Below are 18,305 nucleotides of genomic sequence, written 5' to 3'. Positions count from 1 at the left end.
AAACTGAGTAGTTTTCCAAAGATGGGGGAACTTGAGACTCAAAAGCAATTGTTAAAATAAGGAGTATTCATTTCAAAATGCACTTCAAAATGCACTTTGTATGAAGCATTGGTACAATTTTGAAAATATCAGATTTTTTCCCTAAATGTTAAGGTTAAAACCCTGTTTTAAATTAAAACGTTTTCAAGATAAAATGTGTTCTTATGATGTAGTATGATTCTAGTACAGAGGTTCCCAAATATTTTGCATGTGCTCCGTTGCGTTTCCGAATAAAACAAAACATTTTTTTTTCTGTCGGCCTTCTAGATCTTTCGCTTAGGGAAACACTTCTTTAACTTAAAATAATTGTCGAAGAATCTGCATTTTTAAATCAAGGAGAAAAATTGGCTCTAATTATTCAGGTGCTTCGCCAGATATTTCCAATTGAAAAAGTATTCCAACGAGCAAGAGATCTGTGAACCCCTACTTTACTGATCTTTTCAAATGATAGAGCTCATAGTGATCAACTTTCCACGTAGGTATTCAAAAATTAAATTTGAAACATTAAAATAAAAATTCAAAAATACACCTTTTTGTTTACCTTAGTTATTCCTGGTTCTCTAGAAATGAATACCTATTTTCGTTCAAATCAGTCTGAACGTCAAACCTTCGTTCTGCCGTACATATGCTCGAATCAAAATGACAATAGAGAAATTTTAGCAACATTTTTGGAGGGACACTAGTCAATCATTAACAATAAAAATCAACATTTCGTAAGTTTTTTTTTGTTTTATACAAAAACTGGAATTTCTAAAAAAAATTATAACAATGTTTCACAAATACCTTATAAATTTACACTACTATCTGTTTAACAAAAGGCCGGTCACACACGCAACAGTAGCGATAATAAACAGAAAGATGTCCACCATCGGTGTGGAAAATTTCTCCCAACAGTTCCACATCCAGGGAGCAGCGATCGCACATTTCACACACCGTTTCTATCTTCTGAACAGGGATTTGCTGCTTGGTTAGTGAACACCGAAAGGTCTGATGGTTCTCCGAACATGTTTGTTTATCGTACTCCATTAGTTTTCCACAGAATGTGCACTCTTCCTGTTGTGGCTGCTGTGCGGCTTTGGACAAAAGTTCATTCGCGTGCACAACAACTTCCTCCATAACTGTTTTTAACGACATGTGAATATGCTCAAAATCACCTGGAAAACTATCTTCCACGAAACCCTTAATGAAATTACGCAAACATCTCACGGATGACAACTGCATGAAACTTAACTGTAAATTATAAGTCTGTGTTATGTAGAGGAAGTAGTACACCACTTTGGCTGCATGCAAAATCTCGATAACAGTTGAAACAAACTGTGACTGATTGAAAAGCACTTCAGCGATCGATAAACAGCGTTTCTTGAAATAACTAAACTTGGCTCCAAGTTGAATCAGTTGTAACTTTAAATGATATGCATACGCATCATCTACGCTAACACGTGTTGACGATAGTGCCTCCAGTTGCTTCAAAGTCTGAGTATCACGGTTACCGCTATATCGAATCACTTCAGCGCAATCATAGTAGTCAGTCAATCTGTAGGTCGGATTTTCCAGTAACATTTTCAGTGGTTCTCTTTCACTGATCCTACAGAAAAATACAACCGTTGGTGTGCGCAAACTTAAGCGATCAAAACTTTTTGATGGATAACCAACAAACATCCAGCAAGACCGATTGCGCGTCGCTGTTACTCCGTAAATTGAAAATTTACTCACTGCAAGATCGGTTCGAATGGTACTGAGTTCGATTACCACTTGATTCGCTTTGATTATTTTAAAATGACAGTAAAATATTGTTCCAGGGAGGGTGCTTATTATGTAGCAATTTTGGGAAAAATGCTGCAAACCTAAAAGCGTAAAAATATTAGTGTTACCCCAAATATTCTACTCAATTTCGTTTTACCTGTAATCATAAAATTGTTTAAGTTTTGAATCGCCACTGTGCTTACTTCACCCTGAAGGCTGCAGAGAAAAGCCAGTAAATGCGTCCCCTTAACTATAAGCACCAGTATCCTCTGGTTAGCTTGATCTACTTCGTACTGTATAGTACCGGCAGTAAGATGATCTTCGTCGCTCCAAACATCATTCAGTTTTACAACATCGACCACCGTTGCGTCCGGTTGTGTGTTAAAGCTAAATGCTGATATTTTTCCATTTAGAAGTCCAATCAGAAGTAAATTCCTATCATCTGCGAGAGTTATCCATTTAAGTACTCTGACAGGATCTGATAAACTTATCACGTGCTCAATATGAACATCATCAGAGTATAAACTGCAGATCGCCACTTTTCCTGATTTAGTTCCAATGGCCAAATGAGCTACGTGTCGAAAAGTTTGATCTCGCCAACAGAATGTCGTAAGAAGAACATCTTTTACCATCGGCTCGAGACGGTCATATCTCACGATGATGTTACCATCGTATAAGTGCGCAACCCAGCGAGAGGAAATATCGCAATATGTTTCCCACTCGGCAGTATCTCGATTGTAACGATGTAACGTTAACTGCCCTAGGTTGGTTAAATGGGCCACAAGGCATATACTATAATCTGGAAAAATTCCCGGTGGTGAAACGTTAGCTAAAGTGTTATTAATGTATAATGTGGCTACATTGGGAATAATAGTTTGATCGAGCAGGATTTTGATTCGTTGCTCGCGACTGCTGTTGTTGTACAAGTCAGTTTCCTTAGTAATTAACTGACCAGTTGGTTTACTTTTTGAGCACTCAATACGATTGAAAATGTAATTAATAGTAGAGTCTTCGTTTATATGTTTATATTTCAGTTGCAGCACTTGAATACCGCTTTTGGCCGATATTACATAATACTCGCCAGAACCAGAGATGGCAAACGGTAGATTAACTTGCTCCGGGAGCTGCAGGCTGGCATATTCATTAATCTCCATTTCGTTTGGCGTAATACTGAAATAAAATATTAAAACTATTTTAATGTTACATTGAAGATGAAACGAATGAAATATTTCACCTGCGCGGTTGCTGTATTTCATTTGAACATGCGTCTGTTTACTTTCCGAAGCAGTTCAAAACGAACATCTGGAAGCATTAAGCTCGTCGTGATTGGATGATTTGTCTCATTTTTAAACTGCATATACAGTTTTGAGGGATGCTGTGATTATTTGCTTGATATCAACTGGAATGAGCACCAAATGACTGGAAGTTTTATGCATGAGATCGACGAATATGACCGGTGTTAGCAGCAGATATCCGCTTGTTTTGTCACAGCCGGTATTAACTCAGTCAAACGAAAGAAAATATTTGATATCTCACAATGCAATGGACTTAGATATTTTTTGAAACATTGAATAACAAATCACTGTTTTCACTTATGTTTACTTTTACTCTAATCAGAAAGTGTTGATGACTGAAGTAGGGATGGGAAACCTATCGATAATTATCGATAGTATCGATAGTTGCCGGCTATCGATAGAATCGTTAAGCTTTCCGCGTTATCGATAGTTATTGATATTTTCCTCGCATTGGCATTTATACTCCACAATGATGCCAGAACTGAAAAAATATATTGGCCTAGACTTTGTTTAAAGAGAATTCGATGATTGTTTGCTTTCACATGGAATCCTCTTTAAAATTGTAAGAAAATTGAGGGATACTCATTTCCGCTCACTCTACCTTATACGGACAACGACAAGATTTCGCCTAAGTGTGAATTATGGGTGCAACTAAACTTTTAAATATTGTTCCTGTCCACAACGGGAGCAACATTTTGTTGTTTTTCTTCATGTGGTTCTAGTTGTCAAACTATCGATAATTATCGATAGTTATCGATGGTATTAAGGAATTTATCGATAATTATCGATAGCCATTTTAGTCGATATTTCCCATCCCTAGACTGAAGATTGTTTGACATTTCCTTCTTAACGCAGGGTTGTGCTCAGACCGGCATCATTTCCAATGAACGAAACTTAACGAAACGAACGAAACCAAAGAAACATTTCTTTACTAGTGCTCACAGCCGACTCACAAAAATCGTTCGATGCATAAAAAAAACCGGTAATGCGCTATGAATGGACGCGTCATTTACGCGCTACGTATCCCCCTCGTAGTAAGCATTTATTTTACCTTGCAGTACATATTTTTTAATTTGCTTTCTTTGTGAGCGCTGCATACTTTTTTAGCTATCCGAACTTGTATGTTATACATATCTTTTTAAACAACTGAGAAAGTTTTTATAAAATTTTAAAATATGAATCTACACAGGTCTTATAAAACACTTGTCAATAAAGATAACATTTATTGTAAATAAGTTTATTAGTAGATATCGTTTAATGTAGATATTTTAACAAACAAACGGATAAACGAAGAAATATTAAGTCATTTGTTGAGTATGACATTCTGTAAAGCAATTTCTATCAGTTGTCAAGCAAAAAAGTACATTGCACATATGCAGCACATTTACTGCACGTTCTGTTCCCTTAAATATTTGACAGTTTAATTGGATTTTTTTACTCTCTCTATGACCTACAATTTGAATCACTGCGTATCTACGTTACGTACTTCACACTTGTACTCGTCGGAGTGCATGGATCTATTTATGAGGTAGAGAATTGAGATTATTGAACTTTTGAGTGTTACTATACTACCCCTGTTTCTGTGGAACCACCTAAAGTAGATTAGGGAAAATTCATTCGATGGATTGGTAGACTAATATAGTTAAAAATATATTTATTTTTCATCTTAAAGTAGGCGTTAATGTTCCATGAAACGAATATACGTACTGAGATTAATATGATAACAGTTAGGGATTTCTTTTCATATTGTATATAAATAAATAGGCTCAAAGATAATTCGAAAAAAGAGTAAATTGTTATTTATTATTGGGTTCGGTATTCGTTTTTCGTTAATTTTGTTGAGATTTATTGCTGATTCACAGCTCAATTCTCCGTGTTAAGTGGAAAACGACGTGCAATTTACAATTTACAATTTAGTACACTCAGACGGAAAGGTAACGAAAGTCATTAGAATGTTTCTTTTTTCCATAATAAATAGTAAATATTATTATATTATAAGTAGAATACAAATCGATTTTTTTGCTTAATTCATATGAAAATCGCCAGATTTTTTGTCTGAATGTGAGTAAATACTCGCCATTATTCCACTATTCAATTATTTCTTCCTATCGAACTACTTGTCTTACTAGTGTATATACCTGACATTCGAACAATGACACACACGATTCGAGAGACATGCCTGAATGTCAAAAAAGAACGCAATTTAATTTTCCTCTATGTCATATAAGAGATTTTCATTCTACTTTATTTAATGGAAGAAACTTTGTTCAGAAACTCCAGCAAGTTTAAATGACCCTGGGGTTGCTTGATGTGGTGTAGCATGATGTACGTAACGAAGGAAATGCTTGCTACAGGATGTCGTAAACCTTTTGGCTGAAGATTCATTGAATTTTAAATATTGAATTTGATTCTACGCTAGTAATCGCAACCTTGTCAAACTGAATAAAATTCGGAAACTATCTTATGATTATTTTACGTATACCTAACTGGTACTATTGTGTATATTGAGCCTTATCTTAAGGATAACGTGTTGCAGATTTTTGTTATTTGATTTTTGATTGAACAGTTGTCATGAGATAAACTTTTTGGAACGTTCTGATTCCTGTATTGTTTGCTTTTTTTTTCTACCTTCAAGTAGACATGAGAATTAATGAACCGTTTCAAATTTTACTGTTTTGTCCTGAAAAATCACGTATCAGTAATTGTTTGTTTTGATTAGAAAATATTCAAGGCAATTAGTTTTGTTCCATCTACTAAAGATCAGTAAAAGATTTAGAATGCCAATGCCACATTTCGCAGCAATAGTTCCTGAAAATCGGTATTAAATCTATGGCTCGAATAATATACGCTGTCAAACTGTTTAGTTGCGAAAAGCAAGGGTTGTTTATTCGTTGATTGAAAGTGTCAACTACTAAACTACTAACTCTATTTTTTGATAAACGTTCAACCCACAGCTGTTAAATGAGCTTAACAGTAGAATTTCAGCTAAACTATATATCTCCTGTAACCGTAAAAAACCTTTTTAAACTGTTAAGAGGATGGATTGAAAGAACCTTTAAATAATCATCTATCATTAATGGCAGTAAAATAATTTTCATAATTTAAGACTTCATTTAAGCTTTCAATTTCCTCTTTCAATGCACATAATTTTAAGTTTTTTGTTGCTTTAGTTTTTTTAATTTTACATTAGAAATGATTTTCCGTTAAACCATACCCACATTTTGACGCAGAACTATGTTTTTCTTTACTTAACTGGAGAGTGGTGGTCTGCAGATGGTATGACGAATTGTTTTAGTTATAAATCTGAAAACACTGGGTAGAAGAAAATGGCTGTGGATGCTTAAATAGGCATGTTAGGCTTTCGCTGTAAAACTGGCATTTTCACCAAAAAATGTTTTGACTAATTACTTTCGCTGACTTTTAAACAGGCCGTCTTTAAAATTTAAAAATTGTGAGAAATGAAAAAAAAATGTTTCGTAATAAAAAAATAACAATCAATTCGTTTACCAAACAAATAAAACATGTGTATTATACGACTCAGATTAACGAAGTGCGCTTGAAAAGTTTGATAAATTTTGATAAAATAAACAATGATAGTGTAAATGATTTTGAAACATTTTTTTTTTTTGCATAAAACGCGTTTCAGTCAAAATGGAAGCATTAGACTTTGAGAAAAATTTTCTATTGGAAATAGGGCTTGTTTGAATGTTGATAAACAAATGCTTGATAAAAGAAATTTCTTACTGAGCGTCTTAGTAGAACGGAATTGAATATTGAGAATAAGTTATGTTTCCATTTAATTCTATCACCAAAAGATCGATCTCTACTCTCGATATTCAAATACTTGATACAAAACTTAACAGACATTTCACACGACAATTAATTAAAAAAACTTGATAACTTAGAATTTCATAACGACTTTATCATAAACTTATTATTATTATTATTATCTCCAATATTTATTTAGTAACTTAACGATGTAAAATCAGGTGAATTGGATGCAGAGAACAAAAGTTTGAAATATTTTCTCCAGATTCTTACACACAGACTTAACTACAACTACAGGAGCTACAGCGACACTGACATTCTAAATATACTGCTTCATCGAAACGCTATTTCAGTATATTGGCCAATTCCCTGTTTCGTTAACTTTGGGTTACTCAATTCATAAACTTGTTCTCTGAGCTTCCAATGATATTTAGCGTATACAGGACATGTTTGCTGTACACTGTAATGCTGAGCATACAGTCTACAGATATGAGCAATAGTAACTCAAAACAAAAATCGATATACTCTTACAAATTTTCATTAAATTCCAATAACTATACTGAGAAGAAATAATTTTTCACATTTTCTGCATTTGTATAATTTTGATTACGAACACTCTGTGATTATTCCAAAAAAAAATCCATGTAGGTACAGATAATTCGAAAATCCTTAGAAATCCTTAGCAATTTTTATAAACAAAACTGCTCAGATGCCTTGTATGCTGACCGCCTCATTGAATTGTTATGGTAGCTTATTAAAGTCTTGGCACTTTCACCTAACTTTTACATCTTTTAATACTTTTTACTAAACCGCTCGTTTAAAAGACATGAATAGATATTACATTATTTAGACCTATCATGAACTAATATTTGGCATATAAAATTATCGACAGTTTCCAGCGTAGTGGTTTGATACAGAAATTTTAGTCTACATAATTCGATCTAAACAGCAACCCCAGACAGTCTAATAAAACATTCATGAAACGCGATCAACTACTAATTCGAAATCGAATCCCTTACTTTTTAGCTTATCACCTTCAAACAGAGATGATATTCCCGAAACAAAAATGTTCGCTCATTGGTCGTCCTTCGCTGTCACCGTTATTGGTGCACTCTCGTCTACCGTACACGTAGAGCAACACTTACCGTCTTCCTTCAGCAACACCAACCCGTTCTCGCAAATTAGCTCAGCACATTTCTCCGTTTCGCAGCTGATCTGATGGTGTTCACACTCGCACTTTGTGCAATCGTCCCGCATCCATATCTCGTTATTCAATCGCTTGATTCCTTTGTTGTCAACACAATGCCCGTGTGGCTTACCTTTGGCCGGGTTAACACTACCGTTCGACGATGCTGCCGCCACCGCAGCCGAATATTGCTGTTCTAATCGCCGAATTTTCCGTCGCATCTGCTTCATGGACCTCTGGAACGTTTCAATAAGCGATTCTAATCCTTCGATTCTCTCCTCATTCATGTCGTCATCTATGAAAGATTCCTCCTCTAAATGATTTTCAGGCTCCATTTTTCTCGCCAGTTGAGATTTAATATCGCGGATTGATCTCACCGATCTCCGCTGCCTCGATGGCGTGTTGTAGCGTTTATGGTGCCGAGAACAATCAGTACAGTCAATCCAGTGTTCGAAATCCATCTGTGGAAGTTCGTCACAGAATTTGTATCCACCCTGCTTATTGGGTAGTATGAAGACATTTTCCGTAACGCGAGTAATGTTGTCTCCATTATCACACAGAACGCGCCCCAATGTAGTCTTACGAATTTGTGCCAATTGCTCAGGTTTAAATTGATCATTTTCATACCAAAAGCGATCGCCGTCTCGCATCTTCTTGAACTGCTCCACTAATAAGCACATGAACAGTGGACCAACCTTAGCGCCCGGTAGCTGATCTTCCAGAATACCTCCAACCCATAGATCGATATTGCTGGGATGACCGTACAGCTCTTTCATTTTATTTCTAATCGGTTGGTTTGTAATTTCTTGTGCCAAATCTTCAAATGAGTCAGCTACCTTCATTCCGCAAAATTTTCGGTAGTCATTATACCCCGGAATTGCGTGATCCCGGGATCGCTGAATGTTGATTGCTGCAAGATCTAGCGCTACAGCATGAGCAGTTTCGAACAGCTTTTCAGTGAGGTCGGTGTTTAAATTTTGATCGGGCTTCTTTAATTTCGCTGGTACAGAAAATAAGCCTCGTAAAAGTGGATCGACGCCACCTTCGTAAGCAATTCTCCACGGGGCAAAAAATGCTTTATGCAATGGAATGTGGCCTTGAGTAATGGGTTCGAATGATTCGTTCAACCGATGAAGCATCGGATTGATAAGTGAGTGTCCGAATCGAAGTGCTGCTGTTGCAAACTCATTAGAAACTGAAGGATTAATAGTAGAATCGTAGCCAGTGTATGCTCCTAGTGCGTTCATTCCTTGTTTGCCAATAATTTCTGGAAGCCACTGCTCATAGGTTATGTATTGCATCATCGCTCCCACTATTTTTCTTGCTTCAAAATACAGCTTGTCACCATCCCAATGAGGATTTATTTGCTTCAACTCGGCAGCCAATCTGTTGTGCTCTCTGAACCACACGACATGCATAGATAGCAGACCTAACTGTTCATTGACCCGAATGTCTCCGGCGGTAAAGCAATTCACCATACTCTCGTCTAAATTTCTTCTGCAATCCATTCCATCGGTTGGCGCCGAGAAAGGCAACATCGACTTCTGATTCGGAAAACGGGGTCCTTCCCTCAGCAGTCCATCGCTTGTTGTCAAGTTTCTCAAATCTCTCGCGAAACTCTCGGAATAACCGTACACCTGAGAAGCGTCTATGAAGGCGGTCAGCTGATTGATCTGCTCTCGTGGTTGAACAGTACCAAAGAAGATGGAAGTCATTCCTGAGCCACAAACTGCACTTGATCGCACGAAGTCGATACATCGTCGATTATGCACCCGCGGATCATTTTCCGGTATCTCAATAGGATAACACGGAGCGGCATATTCACAAGTTTTCTTACAGTCCACCCCATCCCAACTTTCGGAACTAACTGAAGGAATCGCGTGGTCCAAATCATGATCCAAAAATTGTCCCCATTGCATCACCATGTGAGTAATACGATCATCCGGTGTAATATCACTAGTGGATATCAAACTGGTTGACACCAATCGAGCGCTTGGCTTAGAATATCCATTGTATAGAGTAGTTTTGTTCCAACCGATGGGCATATTAAAACCGTTTTCATAGATAGGTGGAAGCAGTCTCCGGAAACCGGTGAGTGACGATCCCCATGTTGGGTTTTTGTAGTTATTGCATGACCCATCTAATGTGCGAAATTTAGCATGAAAGCATAAATCCGTACAATTAGGTGTAACTCGATGAGCCATACAACCAGACAGTTGAGCTAACAGGTCCAGATAATCCGGCGAAAGAAGGTCCTTGTAGTCAAAGTCCGTTTTGTTTGTAGTCAACATCATTCCTGAGTCCACATGCTTCCGGATGTTCACGAGAGCGCGTTCGTAGACTTCGGCTGCCCGAGCTAGTTCACGAGCCGGTCCCGTTGGGAAGCGGACTATCCGAAATAGATCACCATGATGTTGCGATTGGCTAGTGTTTCCGGAAAAAAGTTTAATAATCGTTTGATTTATAGCGAGGTCAACTTCCCGTGATGCTTCAGCAATGGCGATTCGAACAAATTGATCCCCGGGAAGGAGCTCTTGTTTTTTTCTGTGAAAAGCAGAAATAAATTAATTATAGGTATATTGAAAAATCAATGTTTTTTTGTCTATTTATTCTTTCTCTTTTAAACCACTCGAAAGCCTACTATTTTTACCCATGTAGCCATACAAAAGAGAAAGACGAAATTGAATAATTAAAGTCGATTTCAATGCTCAACCACTTACTTAACCGTCAGCAAACCACTGGCTGTGGCACGCCCATACTGATTTAGCAGGGAGCACTCGTAGCGTCCTTCGTCCGTCTCGGTGAGATTGGAAATAAATAAACTGCCTGCCAACGATAAGCGATACTTGTCTGTTTGGGTTAGCGTTCGGCCATCCTTACGCCATTTGGTCTGGGCCGGTACGGATGAAGGATATTCCAGTAGTTATTGCAGTGGTAAGCCACAATTCACCGCGGTCATCATCGAAGGTGATGATATTGTTCGAGGACCGGAGGGTAATATGAAAGTGGTAGCAGGAACAGGAAGCCACAACAGAAGACGGAAATCGTGTTAATTTATTGCAGAAGTTGAGTTAGCGTCCAGTTCAGGTGATGATTTACCATCGAGAATGAGAAAACAAAAAAAAAACACATGTTCAGTTTAATTAAAAGACAACGAATATAAATACGCCCTCGTGTTTTTCCGAAGCGCCAACCACCTGAAAATCATTCATATTCCATTCAAAAAAATCTATTGAGTAGTTCCACAAAAATGTCTCAGTATTATTACTTTTTTCAATTACCATTTTTGATTTAGCTGAAACTACGCATATACGTTTCTATGAGCAAAAGATGCCATTTTGTGCTATTGGTTTTGTTTTTAGGAACTCGAATCAGAAGCTATTTAATAAAGCTATGCTGGAAAGGTTTTGATGATTACAAATATTTTTAGAGCCAAAACGGTTTGTTTGATCGGTGTGACGTTTTAGGCAAAGTTGTGGATAATAATTTTCGTCTCTTAAAAAAAAATATACACTCTAGAATAATTTTTTTTTGTAAAAAAATTAGAAAAAACTCAAAAATAATTATCTAAAGTTTTTAAAAATCTGATTTTTTAAACTACAAAACATTTAATTTTTTTAATTTTTTTTTCACAGGATATATAAATTTTTCGAAAATGTGACACCCAGGGGGAAAGGGGTAACAACCAAATTTTCCGCTCCGGGTGTCACCCGGTCACGCTACGCCACTGTGTTAACGGTTAGTTAGTCAAAACCAGGCTCCATTAACTCCGTTATCTCAGAATGCTAATTGTCTTGTTTTGTGGTTTATTTCGCATGATGAGTATTGCTAATTGAACTTATGTTCAATTAGCTTATGCTTAGCCGGCAACTGAAGGCCGATTTAGGAAAGTCATTTAAGTGCGGCTTGTGATGTTTTTCTAGTTGACATGAGTTGGTAATTAACTTGAAAAACTACATGCGTGTGGCCAATGTTTGACACAGTCGTAACTCAGTTTACTGAAGCCGCCGTGTTAGCGTTGGTGGTGGAAAAAATGACCCATTTTCGAAAATTTTATACAATTTTTGAGGGTTTTAGCTCGACCTCCACCTAAATGATAAATAATCTCACGGATGTCACCCTTTCGAAGGTGACACGTATGAATATTTTCCTCTTGGGTGTCACCCGGGGCGGATCACCTCCTCCGAACCCTTCCCACGCTACGCCAGTGCGTAACAACTAAAACAGAATTCAACTGAAAATAATGTTATAATGCATCCTTTTTTTTTCTGGACGAAACGTTTAATTAATAATCAACAGAGCAATCCCACAAAAAACGGGCAACCAATTTAATCGACCATTTTTGATTTGGCCGAAATATTGTAAAGATGTTTGTATGGGCAAAAGATGCTACTTTGTGTTATTGCTTAAATTTTTGGAACACGACTCATTTTCAAGAAGCTTTTCATTTTTTGAAAATCTGATTTTTTTCTATAAAAAACTACGAAAGATTACCTGAACATTGAAACCGGTCCGATCGTGGAGAAATTAGGAAAAAAAGTCAAAAAAGGGCTTCTTTGTAAGAAAAAAATTATCTACAAATTTGTCAAAGACACTATGTGAGTCAAACAAACCATTTTGCCTGTAAAAATGTTTTTAATCTCCAAAACGGTTTGTGCGATTGACATGGTGTCTTTAAAGTTGCAGATAACAATTTTGTCCTTAAAAAAATATATATCCTGTGAAAAAAATATTCAAAAAATTAAATGTTATGTAGTTTGTTTCGGCATGTAGAACATTTTGGACAACAATCACAGCATAGAAAGAAAACCCGGACGGCCGACGACACTGAGCGACAAGAAGCTCCAAAGGATACTGAAGACTGAAGAGGAAAGCAAGGAGGTCGGGGGAGCTGCGTAGCCGCAAGGTTACAGAGTCCGCTTTGTCAAGCGAATTCTCGTGGGTTTGCATCTTAGTAGAATCAGGCCATTCGATCTCAAAAAAAAATTTTAGGTATGAGTTTATTCTCAGGCTCCCCACCACTTACCCTTCCTTTACGCTGAATTTTAGAATACCTTTGCGTGACTTCCTCTTAACAAAAAATAAGTCCCTCTTATCAATAAAACTGGCCAGAAGGACGCAAGACAAAACTTCTCCAGGGAATTATAATTGGCGATATTTGGCAGGAGGAAGGAGTCTCGGTATAGAAGAACAGTAAGCGTGTAAAACGAGGGGAAGAACATTACACACAAGCACTGATCAAAAATAATAATAAGCATGCCACTTCTCAATAGCAGTATTGCTAAAACAAGAAGTGCGGGATACAGCAGACACCCGGGCATATCTCACAATAGATCAACGATTCTGGTCGCAGTGAGGAAGTTCATACAGGAAAAAAAAGTAGGTCGGTGCAATCGGCCAAACAGTGGAAAAAGACCTGGTGAACATGAACATACACTATCCGTCATATGTTTGGAATCGCTTTACTAAGTATTGCAACACCCAGTTTGAATATTGCAACACCTCGAAAAGTTTAGCATCATTTAAAATGGGCAGATTTATGTAGCTCTATCTTTTGATTCTGGAAACCTAACGAATTGCCGTCTTCAGCAAAGTTGCTCAGGAGGTCAAGGGCTTGTAATTGGCAGACAGTATAGTGCGGAATTCAGCCGCAACGCCGCGCTAGTGTGCATGTAGTTTCGCGTGTTTTGAACGTTATTTAGCTCACTAATCCCATCATTTAGAGAGTTGCGATTTTCAGCAAAGTTACTCAAAAGATCAAGAGTTTCTGGTTGGCTAACAGATTTTTTTAATGTGCTGCTAGTGTGCATAAAGTTTTTAGTGTTTTCAACTTACTCTATCTTAAACACTGTTTAGATGGTTGCAATATTCAGTAACAATTTTATTTACGCAATTCTATAAGCATCTATTGTTTACACATGACGAAGTGAAATCAATTTGAATGTTGACAGTTTGATCACTTCACACAATACGTAAGCTTGTTAATTATATAGAAGTGCTTTCATTTGAGGAGGGCACAACATGTAGCATGCGACTGTGTTGGTATGTTGACAGTTTGATCACCAACATTCACAACCCATTCTACAATGGGGAAAATTGAAAATTGATATCGCGACTAAATTGATTACCTCGGCTGCAAACAGCTGCAGTAGATATGCCTCTAATCCGATGATTAAGGATTTGAACACCAAAGAGGGCATTTCTTATTACTTTCCGCTGCAAGCTGAAGACCAATCACGCAACGCCGTCGGCTTATATGCAAGCTGAGTGGTTGTGACTTCAGTACATGGCGCGTTCGAGAAGGCGCGTGTAAGCCCCATCCAACGAGCAGACAACCGAAATGTATACACGAAGTCAAAAACATTCGCCCTGGTGGTTGCCCAAGTTGTCGAAGTCGTGTTTCATTTAGAACACTGGGTGTTTTTGATTTGTGTTGGCACTGAATGTAATGAAAATAGAATCGATGGAATAGTTTGGAACACACATGCGGCGTTATACTGTGTTTCGACATGCTTGACCAAAACTGGTGGCCTTAGCCGAAGATTGCAACTTTGTGGGTAGTAATAATCACGCGATAAGTTGAAGTCTAAATACGAAAATCTGCATACACCTTATCGCCGCATAGCGGGGTAATTCAGTATTGAATTGTCTACCATGTAGTAGCCTTTAGCATCCTGAACAAGTTTGCTGAACACCGCAACTTTCTAGCAGGTCGGAATCGTGAGATTAGTTAAGTTTAGTTAATTTGTTACGACACATTGTGTGCCCATTAGCGCCACAAGCGGTAAAATTTCACACTGAATTGGCTACCATACAGTAGCCTTTGATCTTCTGAACAATTTTGCTGAAAACCGCAACTTTCTAGGTTGTCAAAAACAAGATATATGCGCCTATTCCAGGTGATGCTAAACTTTTCGGGAGGTGTTGCAATATTCAAACTGGGTGTTGCAATACTCAGTAAAGTGATTCCAAACTTATGACGGGTAGTGTACACTAAAATCGCTTTTTACGCGTTTTTTTAAGGCGGCTTTTTTACGCGGATTCCGGAATTTACGCGGTTTTTTTACGCGGATTCCGGAATATACGCGGATTACGGAATTTACGCGTTTTTTTACGCGGGTTCTGGAATTTATGCGTTTTTTTTTCACGCGGATTCCGGAATTTACGCGGTTTTTTTTTACGCGGGTTCCGGAATTTACGCGGTATTGCCTTTCTCCTAGAAAGGTATAGCAATCACTTGCAAAACCGAAAGTATAAAAGTGCTCCAAAGGGCCTAATGGCATATATCACTCGACTCAGCTCGACGAGCTGAGCATTTTCTGTATGTGTGTGTGTATGTGTGTGTGTGTGTGTATGTGCAGATTTTTATTCTCACTCACTTTTCTCAGAGATAGCTGGACCGATTTTCATGAAATTAATTGCAAATGAAAGGTCTAGTTGTCCCATAAAACTAGGGTGGTTTACCGGTACAACAAAAACCGGTGAAACCGGTAAAACCGATATTTTTTTCAGTACCGAGATACCGGTATTGGAGAGGCGAAAAAACCGCTATTTTCGGTATTTTTCTTTAAATTGAAAAAAAAAAACTTGTCACAATATTCATAAATCATTGTTAGGCTAATGAATGCTACTCACTTAGGTAGGCGTTACAAATCACATGATGATGTATACAGGGTGTAAGGTAGCTCACTTTGAATCAAATCCTTTAAGGGGTGATTGATGACCCTATTTGATGAAAAAAATCCTTCTGCGCATATGGTCAAAATTTAACTACTAAAGAGTTATTCTCTTTTTCTAGTTTTTGGTTATGTGCATCTCAACGAGGTCTATCACAAGAAGTATGATAGCTAGCTCAGTTATGTTGGTTCTTTTGGAGAGCTGAAAAAAATTTCGTAATCAATAGTGTCTCAAAAATTCACAATTTTCTGCTCCTTAAAGGCAAACATAACCGAAAACTGAAAATAGTGAATAACTCTGCAGTAGTTGAATTTTGGCCATATGTGTAGAAGGATTTTTTTTTCTTATCAAATATGGTCCTCTATCGCCCCTTAAAGGATTTTATGTGAGCTCCCTAACATCCTGTATAATAAATACATTTATACAGAAGCAACATTAAATATTAATTAACCCTTGCCTATGAATCAATTTTTGTTATTTTCTAACAATCTGCTCGGATTCAGACGATGTGTTTGTGTGTATCGATAATATGTCAAAAAACTTCATATCAATAAAGCAACACATTCATTGTTTAAGTATAACAGCTAATCTCTTTACACGTTCATACTCACAGAGGCAACGCGTGGATTTTAAACCTACCAGTTTAACTACAAATTATGAAAATCATAGTTTGAGGCAGTAATCACAATCATGTCAGCGAAAATACGCAAGTCATTATTCATTTTGTGCTATTTAAAAATAATAAATAAATATAAATAAATAAATAAAATTTGGATTAGGAATTTATTTTTGTTGATACAAAGTGTTCACAGGATGAAATAATCAACCAATGAAGAATTTCATCCTAAAAATTACTGCTCCTTGAAAAAGTGAAATTTAAATAGCTGTAGCCTGTAGCATGGTCAAAGCTTCGTCGCCCGTATCGCAGCGGGCTTTTATTAGCATCTAGCTGAATGTATCCGGCCTTACTCGTGTAAAAGTTTCTACTTTTTCTATCATTTTCTATATTTTTATATATTTTTTACCAACCTCTCATTTCAAATATTTATTTCTATTTCAGTTACAAACTTGTTCATATGCCACATTTTTCGTTTCTCCATCAGGAGCTAAAGTTAATGAAATAATTATAATAATAAATAATTCGGACGAACTGTTTAAAGAGCATCGAGCAGAATAAAGAAGTATTTGCCTTCGATTCATTCGGATTCGTGAAAAGTAAATTCTGGTCTGATCGTGATTTCTTTTTTTTACTTCATTCATATACTCTTCTCAACAGTTTCAATTATTGTTTTTCTACGAATTTTAAAGTTATTCACTAATTTGAAACTAAGCTTTGCGATGCGAAAGAAAGTTAAAATAAAAATCTGCATGTTTTTTTGTTATGACATGAGTTTTGAAATTATGTTCTTCGTAATCATATCACTAGATTCATTCATTGGAGTTTTTCAAACACTGTTATCCAGTGTTGTATCTGGATCGTATGCCACAAGAGATCAAAACAATGGTCGCAGAGGTCCTAATCTTACAAAAAAATCTGGATCATAATGGAGCATAGATACTCATAAATGCAAAAACATAATCACGCAGCGACACGTCCATACATAGATGCAACCTGAGACGCTAAGCAAAAAATAAATTTCAAAATTAAATTTATGTAGGTAACGTCTTCGGCAGTGGCTCACTTCGACAGGTTTTTGCATAAGACTGCAGCAGGAAACCGGCCGAAGAAAACCACTTCCGGAGACGTTCGACACCCTTTAATTATTTTTCAGTTTTATTTTTAAATAGTACAGAGTTTTTTTTCGAAGACAATCATCATTACTTCCCGAAACTATGATTTTAAGAATTTTGCAGTTGAAAAAATAGGTTTAAAGACCATGAGTCACCCCTGGTTTGTATTAATCTGAAAAAAATAAAAATACCGGTTTTTTACCGGTTTTACCGGTTTTTATTTTTATGAATACCGAAATACCGGTTTTTCGAAAAGTCGGTAATACCGACCACCCTACATAAGACCCTATTAAATTTCATTGTAATCGGATTTTTAGTTTAGAGGTTAGGTATCAAAATGTAAAAATCATGAAACATCATTATCTCGAAAATTACACAACCGATTAAAACAAAATTGGTTGCAAATGAACGGGCTACCTGAAATACCCATAACCTTTCAATTTCATAAAGATTGAACTTGTGGTTCAAAAGTTATGACAAGAAACGTGTTTTGAAGACTACTTAATCTCACTCATGTTTCTCAGAGATGGCGGAACCGATATTCATAAAATCAGTGTCAAATGGACGGTCTAGTTTCCCCATAAGACCCTATTGATTTGTTTTGCAATCGGACCATTACTTTGCCTGTTATGTTTAAAAATGTGAAATCCAGCTATGAGAGGAACATATTCCGAAGACTACTTGAACTCACTCACTTTTCACAGAGAAGGTTGACCCGATTTCCACAAAATTAGTGTCAACTAATAAGTGAAGCTGCTTCGAAGCACCCTATTGAATTTTACTGTAATCGGACTGTAACTTCGTCTATAAAGTACCGAAATGTGGAAATCACGAAACTTCATTATCTCAGTAACTACACAACCGAT

The 18,305-nt window shown here is 36.8% G+C and overlaps 2 protein-coding genes across 3 annotated transcripts in view; both read right to left on the bottom strand.

The window, feature by feature from the left end:
• Positions 1–748: 748 nt before the first annotated feature.
• On the bottom strand, positions 749–3,691 carry LOC129726066 (uncharacterized). Its single transcript, XM_055682661.1, has 3 exons — positions 3,017–3,691; positions 1,940–2,952; positions 749–1,883 (listed from the first exon to the last, which is right to left on the bottom strand). Exons 2-3 carry the CDS (start codon positions 2,934–2,936, stop codon positions 832–834), a joined length of 2,049 nt encoding a protein of 682 aa, XP_055538636.1. The 5' UTR covers positions 2,937–2,952; positions 3,017–3,691; the 3' UTR covers positions 749–831.
• A 1,159-nt stretch (positions 3,692–4,850) lies between these two features.
• Positions 4,851–18,305, bottom strand: part of LOC129723539 (peroxidasin) — a 248,700-nt gene continuing 235,245 nt past the window's right edge. For both annotated transcript variants that reach the window (XM_055677818.1, XM_055677819.1), the window contains 2 exons: positions 10,752–10,921; positions 4,851–10,575 (listed from right to left, as the gene is read on the bottom strand). In XM_055677818.1, coding sequence (XP_055533793.1) covers positions 7,920–10,575; positions 10,752–10,921 — 2,826 coding nt within the window. In that variant the 3' untranslated portion in view covers positions 4,851–7,919. The remainder of the gene's footprint in view (positions 10,576–10,751; positions 10,922–18,305) is intronic.

This window comes from Wyeomyia smithii, chromosome 2, assembly GCF_029784165.1.
Source record: "Wyeomyia smithii strain HCP4-BCI-WySm-NY-G18 chromosome 2, ASM2978416v1, whole genome shotgun sequence".
Classification (NCBI taxonomy): Eukaryota; Metazoa; Arthropoda; class Insecta; order Diptera; family Culicidae; genus Wyeomyia; species Wyeomyia smithii.
This window is presented reverse-complemented; position numbering and strand designations above follow the sequence as displayed.